Source organism: Pogoniulus pusillus, chromosome Z (genome assembly GCF_015220805.1).
Source record: "Pogoniulus pusillus isolate bPogPus1 chromosome Z, bPogPus1.pri, whole genome shotgun sequence".
NCBI classification, from domain to species: Eukaryota; Metazoa; Chordata; class Aves; order Piciformes; family Lybiidae; genus Pogoniulus; species Pogoniulus pusillus.
The window spans coordinates 47806442-47816353 of record NC_087309.1 but is presented as its reverse complement, the minus strand read 5'-3'; the positions used below and the strand labels follow the sequence as shown (position 1 = coordinate 47816353).

General features: G+C 47.5%; 1 protein-coding gene across 1 annotated transcript; it reads left to right on the top strand.

The window, feature by feature from the left end:
• The first annotated feature begins 2345 nt into the window (after positions 1 to 2345).
• Positions 2346 to 9682, top strand: CD180 (CD180 molecule). The gene is given in 5 exon segments (XM_064176327.1): positions 2346 to 2617; positions 8712 to 8814; positions 8816 to 9290; positions 9293 to 9429; positions 9431 to 9682. Coding segments are annotated over 5 exon segments (1239 nt in total).
• The last annotated feature ends 230 nt before the right edge of the window (positions 9683 to 9912 follow it).

Genomic DNA, 9912 nt, shown 5'->3' with positions numbered 1-9912 from the left:
GACTCAAGATGTGGCCTGACCAGTGCTGAGTACAGGGCAAGAATAACCTCCCTTGTCCTACTGGCCACACTGTTCCTGATGCAGGCCAGGATGCCATTGGCTCTCTTGGCCACCTGGGCACACTGCTGGCTCATCTTCAGCTTACTCTCTACCAGTACCCCCAGGTCTCTTTCCTCCTGGCTGCTCTCCAGCCACTCAGTCCCCAGCCTGTAGTGCTGCTTGGGGTTGTTTTGGCCAAAGTGCAGAACCCTACACTTGGCCTTGTTAAATCTCATCCCATTGGCCTCTGCCCACCCATCCAGCCTGTCCAGGTCCCTCTGCAGGGCTCTCCTACCTTCCAACAGATCAACACCTGCTCCTAGCTTGGTGTCATCTGCAAACTTACTGATGCTGGACTCAATGCCCTCGTCCAGGTCATCAATAAAGATATTGAACAGGACTGGGCCCAGCACTGATCCCTGGGGAACACCACTAGTGACAGCTGCCAACTGGATGTGGCACCATTCACCACCACTCTCTGGGCCCAGCCTTCCAGTCAGTTTCGGACCCAGCACAGAGTGAATCTGTCCAAACCATGAGCTGCCAGCTTGGCCAGGAGCTTCATGTGGCAGACAGCGTCAAAGGCTTTGCTGAAGTCCAGGTAGACTACATCCACAGCCTGCCCCACATTCACCAGGCAGGTAACCTGATCATAAAAGGAGATCAGGTTGGTGAGGCAGGACCTGCCCTTCCTAAACCCATGCTGGCTGGGCCTGATCCCTTGGCCATCCTGTAGGTGCTTTGTGATGGCACCCAAGATGACCTGTTCCATGACCTTGCCTGGCACTGAGGTCAGGCTGACAGGTCTGTAGTTTTCTGGCTCCTCCTTACGACCCTTCTTGTGGATGGGTATCACATTGGCAGCTTCCAGTCTTCAGGGACCTCTCCAGTGAGCCAGGACTGCTGGAAAATGATGGAGAGTGGCTTGGCCAGCTCAGCTGCCAGCTCTCTCAGCACCCTAGGGTGGATCCCATCCAGTCCCATGGACTTGTGAGGATCCATGTGGCTCAGCAGGTCCCTTACTACTTCCTCATGGATTACAGAAGGACTACACTGGTCCCTGACTCCATCTGCCAGCTCAGGAGTCCAGCTGTCCTGGAGACAACCTGTCCCATTATTCAAGATTGAGGCAAAGAAGGTGTTAAGCACCTCTGCCTTCTCCTCATCCTCTGTCACTATATTCCCCTGTCTGTCTAATAAGGAGTGGAGATTGTCCAGAAGCACTTCTCAATGTGACAGTCATTTTTGCAGCAATATGGGTGCAATACTTGTGACTTTCATAAATGATATAATGAATTCTGTTCAACTCAAACTTCAGCCTAACACAGATCTCCCACTCCTCCTGCTTACTGCCCATGCTCTATGCATTGGTGTATAAGCATTTTAGGCAGGGAGTTAGTCCATTAGCTTCCACTCTTGCTATCTGGCCATTCCCAGACACTCCTATGGCCACCAACTAGCAGTGAGCTCTGTGTGTGCTGATGATTCCTTATTACTTGATCCCCGCAGTTCATCTCTGAGACTGAGAATTCTTCTGTGTCCCCAGCGTGCTGTATGTAACAGGCCAGAGGCTCTTATTAGCCTCCCACCCGGGTGTGCTGTCCCTCAGCTTGTACTCATTGCTAGCCCTCGCATCTTCTCCAACACACAACTCATTGTTACCTACCTCCCCTGAGAGAGCAGCGACGTTTACACACCAGCCCACAATTGTCTCTGGCTTGCCTACAGTTTCCACTTCCTCTCAACTCTGCCATCCTGCTGTCCAGTGTGGGCCTGTGGCACCCTCCTGAGGTTGTCTGGCACCTTCTGGTTACAGGATTTGTATTTAAAGAAGGAAGTCTTCACTGTGTCCAGCTTGTGGCTTGCAACAAACACTGCTCCTCTTTCTCTTCCAGTTAGGCTATTGAGTTCTGTCACTGCCTGCCTACTTCTCCTAAGCTACACAGTGATGGAGACATGGTTTCATTCAAACACTCACAGCACTATGTGAACAGAAAGACCCAAACCCCATGCACTGTTCCCCAGGGGTCACCCATGTGCACCTCAACAAAACCCTGTCAGGCCACAGGCTCCCACACTCCCCAGAGCACAAAGCTGCACTGTCCCATGCTCTTCGTGGACACCAGAATCTAATGCATTTCTCTCTGGACAGCCCACTGCTACTTATGCTTGTTTCCTTCCCTCTCAAGAGACGGGGCAGGCAAGGGGTAGGTGCAGCCAGCTGCAGCAGGTGCTTCCAGTGCCCCAGCAAACCGAGCAGGCGCTGAGCAGCGTGAGTTTGTGCTGCAGTTCTCTGCAGATGGGTCATGCAGGCAGAATCAGCAGTGGTCACAGTTCAGGCTAAAGGTATTTCCACAAGAACTGTGTCCACTCAGGCAGAGGTCAGACACAAACATGCAGGTTTCCAGACTCCTGGCTGTGGGGAGTGCCAGAATTTCTCACTTCACATGTCAGACTGCACAAACTACACCCGTGCGCATCGTGACCAGGTTAAAGACCTTCTCTCTCTAGTGGCTGAGCTGAAGGAGGAAGTTGAAAGACTGCAGACTATCAGGGAGTGCAATCAGGAGCTAGACTGGTAGAATCAGACTACACCATCCCACAGACAGTCCCATCAGCCATGCAGAACTCAGGACAGAGAGAGCTCCCTACCCTCATGCCAGCTTCACTAGCAGGACAGCTCAGAAGCTGGAGATAAGTGGAGTCAAGTTCCTCCTAGGAGTGGCAGGCATGCCATCCCAATGGCCACCAAACCCCCTCATGTGTCCCTGAAGAACAAATTTGCAGTTCTTAGTGAACCTGTTTTTATCAAAAGCAGTGCTCTGCAAGTGGAACCATCCAATAGCCCCTAAGAAAACTTACGTTTATGTCATTCAAAGAGACTGGGCAGGAAAAAGTCTATCAAAACATACACAGTTAAGGAGAAGACAGAGGTGCTTGTCACTGCAGACTCACTTCTGAAGGGTGTTGAGGGTCCTATATGCAGACCAGATCCACTCTCTAGAGAAGTATGTTGCCTCCCTGGGGCCAGGGACCTACCCTGGTCCACCCAACAGGCTACTGTCCACTGATGATTTTCCAAATGGGCAATAATGAAATTGCAAAAAGAAGTTTAAGAGCAATGAAGAAAGACTTCAGAACCCTGGGATGAATGGCAAAGGGGTCAGGAACACAAGCAGGGGTCAAAACCACAAGAGAGTGAGAAACTTGGTCCTGTTTAGTTTGAAGAAGTGAAGACTGAGAGGAGATCTGATTAATGTCTATTAATATCTGAGGGGTGGGTGTCAAGTGGATGGGGCCAATCTCTTTGCTGGCCAGCAGCAATTAGACAAGGAACAATGGCTGCAATTTTGAACACAGAATGTTTCACCTCAACATGAGGAGAAACTTATTTACAGTGACTGTGACAGAGCACTGAAACAGGCTGCTCAGAGAGGTTGTGGAGTCTCCTTCTCTGGAGGCTTTCAAAACCTGCTTGTATGCATTCCTGAGTGAAATACTCAAGAGGATCTTGTCTTGGCAAGGAGGTTGGACTCAGTGATCTCTGGCGGTCCCTTCCAACCTCTAAAGTTCTGTGATTCTGCGTGATTCCAGCTGACAGAATAGCTTTGAACCTAGTTCAAGCTGTCAGACTGTCCTGCTGTGCATACGTGTGTGTACTTCCCCCATGAGCAGCATAGCTATGAGGTTCCTGTCGGGATATTGTCAACGCTGCAGCTCCCACACAGCCCCAGGGATCCTGTCCCTCCCACATTGGCCTTATGACCATCCAGGGCAAGCTATCCTCTGGAAGTGGTGCTGGCCAAGGAGGAGGTTGGCACTGTGATGGTTGTATCTGCACTCCCCACTGCAGCTTGGCAGCTGGGACAGGGGCGAAGTTCTGAGCGTCTCCATTGCCCTGAATAGCACAGTGAGTTTTAAAGCAGTGCTTCCGTGCCTGCTGTAGCCCCATAGTCTTTGTCTGACTTCCATGCAATCACCAAGATAAAAAGGCAGGTCAGGCACGTGCAAGGGCTCTCCCTGGTACCCACAGCATTGGCTTCTCTACACAATAGTTGATTTTCAGTTAAACTTAGAAGCCTTCACAGAAATTTTAAAGACTCAGGCCATCAGCTGTGATCCCTATCAACCCTGAGATAAACCCTCCTGTCATCCTATTGCTGCACTTCAGGTCCAGTTAATCTGGACATGTTCTTTCTAGAAACGTTCTGAGACCTGCTGGTTTGTTGGTTTGTTTTTTTTTTTTTAATTCCATCTCTTCAAGATTTGCTTAAGACTTCTGTTAAAATAACCCTTGTTAAAAGATGTGAAATTCAGAATTTCAAACTACCTTATGAGAATCCCTCCTTGGGGATTAATAATTCATCTAGAAGACATAAGTGCTAAACTTTGATAAGGAAATGCTACAGAAAAGACAGGCTTCACATTAGAGAGACTCAAGATGTTTGTGTTTAAAAATGCACTCCACAAAGCCCCAGAGCTGTGTATTGCCAGCCTGTGCGCTGAGGCTTCCTGGAGTTCTGCCAGATGTATTCTACAACAGTTTAAAATTCTGTGGTTGTTTGGTTTTTTTTTTGTTTTGTTTGGTGATTTGTTTGCTTATTTGTTAGTGTGTTGGTGTTTGTTTGTTTTTTTTAAGTACCATAGTCTCCTATTTATAATCACAGTGCACACCTCTTGCAGGTTCACTAGATATTTACCATAGATAGACAAACACTACAGCTTTTGTTTTAGGACTGTGATGGTTTGGGTGTTCCTCGCCCCCTCACACTTTAGAAATCACCCAGACTAGACTCAGCGGCTCTGGAAATTGAATGAAGCTTTATATTTACAGCTTAGCACAATATACAAGCAGGTATTTACAGTATGTACATGCTGGCTAAGCTGTCAGCCCATGGCTTGGATGGCAACACTCTGTGCTGGGTTAGGAACTGGCTGGAGGGTCGGACCCAGAGAGTGGTGGTGAATGGTGCCACATCCAGCTGGTGGCCAGTCACTAGTGGTGTCCCTCAGGGATCAGTGCTGGGCACTTGGTGCCATGGTCTAGCCTTGAGCTCTGTGGTAAAGGGTTGGACTTGATGATCTGTGAGGTCTCTTCCAACCCTGATGATACTGTGATACTGTGATACTGTGAAAATGTGATATACAGAAATATACAAGGTAAAAGGCAATATAGAAACACAGCTCCCCTCCTAGAAACTGAGTCCCCAGGAGGGGCTCCCAACCGCCCTTCCACCTTCTCCCACCCCTCTCTACCTTACCCTAGATGCTGCCTTGTGCCCAAGAAAGATTGGAGAGTCAGCCAGGGGGCTTAGGAAGCAGGTGCATTAGTCACAAAGACAGCAGTTTAGGTTAGAGAGAGAAGTGCAGCCCACAAAGCCCAGACAGCATCTGTGTTATCTATGTTTGCATTCTTGTTCTTATACTTCTCAGCAAGCCTATGAGTGACGTAGACATCACCACTGTTTTCTTCTCACAGCCTGTAGTCTAGTTCTTCTCACCAAAACATTCTAGGCTGCTTCAAACTAGCACAAGGACTGAGGGAGATTCCTGAAAAACTACCTGTCACAACAGAAAAATCTCAAATTTCAGCTTCTGTGTGTTCACTTCCCTTCAGAATTCAACCTTCTGTGAGTTAGAGACTTCTACTTAGTCTCTACTTAGACTTGACAAGGTGTGGAAGAAGGATGTTCACTTCTGCAGCATGATGTTGGTGAAATCCTCTACCAGAGGCAGAGGCTTCTGTAGCACATGACGACAGCACCTCGTGCCTTACAGGAAAGCCACCAGTAGTACCTGCATACAGATAGTGAAGTGTTTTGCTAAGCACAAATAGATCTGCTTGGGCAGTATGTAGGCTTCTCCAACAACAACAATAATCTGTGGGACAGTGGGTGAAATAACATCAGTAACGCCGGGAAAATGCCTAAGAGAGCAGTGACAGCCAACTCACTCTGGGAATTCTTTTTAATTCACTTTTGCTACAGAGATACTGGTCCCTAAAACCTAGAGAAATTCCCATCTTTTTTTACAGAAAAAGATATTTTCATTTTACTAAGCTGGACACTGAAAGCTTCGTGTCTTCCTGACTTACATGAATTCCTCCTCACACCTACCATCTCAGGGCAGGTTTTCCTTCTCACCAGGACCATGTGTTTAAATATGAGCATACAAGTGCCAGAAAAGCATCACAGGTGTGCTAGTTTGAAGCAGGCTAGAATGTTTTGGTGAGAAGAACTAGATTACAGGCTAACAATGGTGATGTCTACTTCGCTCATAGGCTTGCTGAGAGATACAAGAAGAAGAATCAAAACATAGATAAGGCACTCAGCTTCTGCTGGGGAGCTCTGAGCTGCATATCTCTAACCTCACCCTCTGTTTCTCTGCCATTTTTCTGACTAATCCTCTTTGCTTCCTAACCCCCTGGCTGACCCTCCAATCTTTCTTGGGACTGGGGTAAGGTTGAGAGGGGCAGGGGGAAGGTGCAGGGGTGGTTGAGAGCCCCTCCTGGGGACTCAGGTTTCTGGGAGGGGAGTTGTGTTTCTGTATTACCTTTTACCTTGTATATTTCTGTCTATAACTACATATACTGTAAATATCTGCTTGTATATTGTGCTAAGCTGTAAATAGAAGCTTCATTCAATTTCCAGAGCCAGAGGAGTCTAGTCTGGGTGATTTCCAAAGTGGGGGAGGAGAGGGTGGTAGGTAACACCCAAACCATCACAGCAGGAAAGGACGTGCTTTTGTCCTGGTGAAAGAGACTGATAATGAGTTTTTACAGACAGGAGCAGAAGCTTGGATTAATGACAGACCAGGAGAATTTTGTGAGAAAGGCCACTGATGCTGGTTTCTGTTGGTTTCTCAAGATGCCAGATCAATTGGGTGTATGACAGCACCTTTGACAGCAACAAGCATCTGAAGACAATCGTGCTGACAAGTGTGCTGCTCATCTTTCTCCTCGACACAGCAGTCACTGGGCCATGGTCCCTGAAGTAGTTTATCTCAATGCAGACAGGAATAACTTGTGTGTCTTTTACTCCAATGACAGATGTAGGCAGCTTGGATACTCTCATCTTGGACAGCAACCACTTGCCTGTTTTCCTACTCAGTACCTCAAATACCTTGATTTTCAAATGAACAATGGAAGAAAAATGACAGCAGGAGATGTCTGCATTCTGCACAAGACCAGCAATATAACCCTCTGTCGTGGAGGCAGGGGATTAATGTGGCCAAGTCAGGAATTATAAAGGGAGGATGATTTTATTTTCATGAAAACCCTGCCCCAACTACATACAAGACTAGTTTAGGTTTATTTACAGACTCTAATTTGATCAGGAATTCTTCAAAAGGATGTTATGGACAATTTTAGAGGTTTAGGAAGTCAGGAAATGGAAAAGGCTAAGCTACAAATGCAGCTTTACCTCACTATCAATCAGGCCGAGCAGAGAATTAAGGGAACAGCAGGCTTTACTCACAGAGGTGAGATAGGTATTCAGTGATGATCCCTCGCTGGATTCTCTGCTGCTCAACTGCCTCCTGATGCTGCAAGCAATATCCAGTAGTCTGGATCCTCGTGGCAGAAGCCCAAGGCGAGTGGCAAAGCCACCAAACTCAGAAATGTCTCGAGACACTACTGCAAGACAGGGACTCGTGGAAGCAACACTGCCTCAGCATCAGCAGGGGAGAGCCAGACTGCTAGGGTCCCCCCAGTTCAGAATGGCAGCCTGCAAACTGGCTGTGACATGGGCCAAGAGTAGCTGGGTCTGGCTGCCACCAGCAGCTCTCTCAAATGGACCCCAGGACTTGCCAAGCTTGCGAGTCTGCACAGAATGGTGCCAAAGTAGGGAGAGCCATCTAAAGGCAGAGATGGTGTAAAACAGAGAGCCATGCAAAAGGTAGGAGACGTCCAAAAGCAGGAAGGGTCCAAAACAGGAATTCTGTCATGGCAGGAACCTGCCCTGTTGGGAACTCTGTCCAGGTGGGAACTGTTTCAAGGCAGGAGCCACCTTGCACCTTCTCCCTTGCTCTATTTATGCTTTTCTAGACAAAGTGTCTATTTGCCATTTTGTACTGGGCGCCAAACCCCAGCCAACCACCAGCCCAATTCCATCATGGGCTTCCACACAGGTCATTACACATGTGAAAAGGCACCTCCATGCCTGCAAGGGGGGCAGGGGGAACAGCTTTCATGCCCTCTTCACCCCATTCAAACCCACAAGGGGGAAGAAGGGGGTGAGAAGAAAGGAATTTGGAGTGCTCTGGAGCACCATCTTCAAAGGCAGTGACATTATATATATTAAATTGGAGCTTTCCAGTCCCATTGTTACAGTTTGGGCTTTGTGGGCTGCACTGACATTCTCCTGGTCCTGGCAGGTATACAGAACTCCACAGCCCAGACCCTTTGACTAGGAACATTTCATGATATGGCAAAGGAGCTTAGCATAAGTCCAAACGTTTTACAAGGCTTCTGTAATATCTCTGTCAAGGATCTCTACCTGCAGCTACAGCACTTCAAAATGCCTAAACATAGGCATGTTTTGGTGCTGACCAGTCTCTGGAAGATGGACCTAACTCAAGCCCACGTCAGTGCATCACCCCCAGTATCGGTGGCACGAGCTCTCTCACAGAGTTAGATCTCAATGCAACTCCTTTGAACACCTCTGTGACCCCAGCTGTGCTGCCTTCCCCTCCCTCATCCACCTCCACATCAAGGGGAACACACAGGTCCTGCAGACGGACTCTGGCTGTTTAGAGAAACTAGCAGCAGTTTAAACATCTAGGTTCAAGTAAGAGCCATACTGAGAGTTTTGAGTGCTTCAAGGAAGCACTGACAGGTTTGAGCAGCCTTCAGTAACTGAATCTGGGCCACAACATAAAGCGCCACGTCCAAGATGTGCTCATTAAGAACAGTGCTAACCCAGAGCTACTGAATGTAGCTTTCATTCCTCTTCATGTCAGCACTTCACAGGGTCCTCAGTGAAATTTGCATCTTTAGCAAGTGCTGAATGTTTCCTCCTCCCACATTATTATTAGCATTCAGCATCTCTTTCAAGGGCTGGAAAACCTCATGCACTTGGACCTTAGTCAAAATAACTTTGAGTTGGGGAACATGCCAAAGAACAAACTGTTCAAACAGCTATCCAATTTAGAGGTGCTAATATTATCATCCTGTGAACTGACAGCAATAGGCAACCAAGCACTCCACACCCTTGAGAAGTTACAGCATGTTGATCTGAGCCACAACAAACTGTATTGAGCACAGATGCATTTTTAAACCTCAGGAACATCTATCTCAATTTTGCCCACAAGAAGACTCATGTGTCTGTATCCTGTGACAAGCTATCACACCTAGATAGCCACTTTGTCATCAAATTAAGATACAATCTTCTGGGATTGCAGCTGCTCTGATATTGGTTTAGTCACCTGATACATACAGAATCTGGATACAATAGAAGACTCCAAAGGAATAAGGTGCTTTCAAACCAAACTGCTTGCTGGGACTCAGCTGGCCATCATCTCACTCTTCTGTGGGTTGAACACAGCAGGAATCATCATAGCAGACCTGGCTGTTACCCTGTGGTACCATCTTCATTTGGGGTGCTCACTATTACAAGAGAAACTGCCAGCAAATGTAAGTTCCTGATGGACACAGGTCTACAGCAATTGCATTAAGATGAAAGGTGGCTTACTGGTTTTGTTTGTGACCTGTATTTTCTTAGCTTTTGTAATACTCTTTCCATTTGTAATGTAATCATTGGGGGGAGGGGGGCGGGGAGCTATTGAGAAATGGAAAAATAAACTATGATCTGAGTCTTGAGTATGAATAAATTCTCTTACAGAGAAATCCCAGTTCAATCAGAATCTAATCCTGGC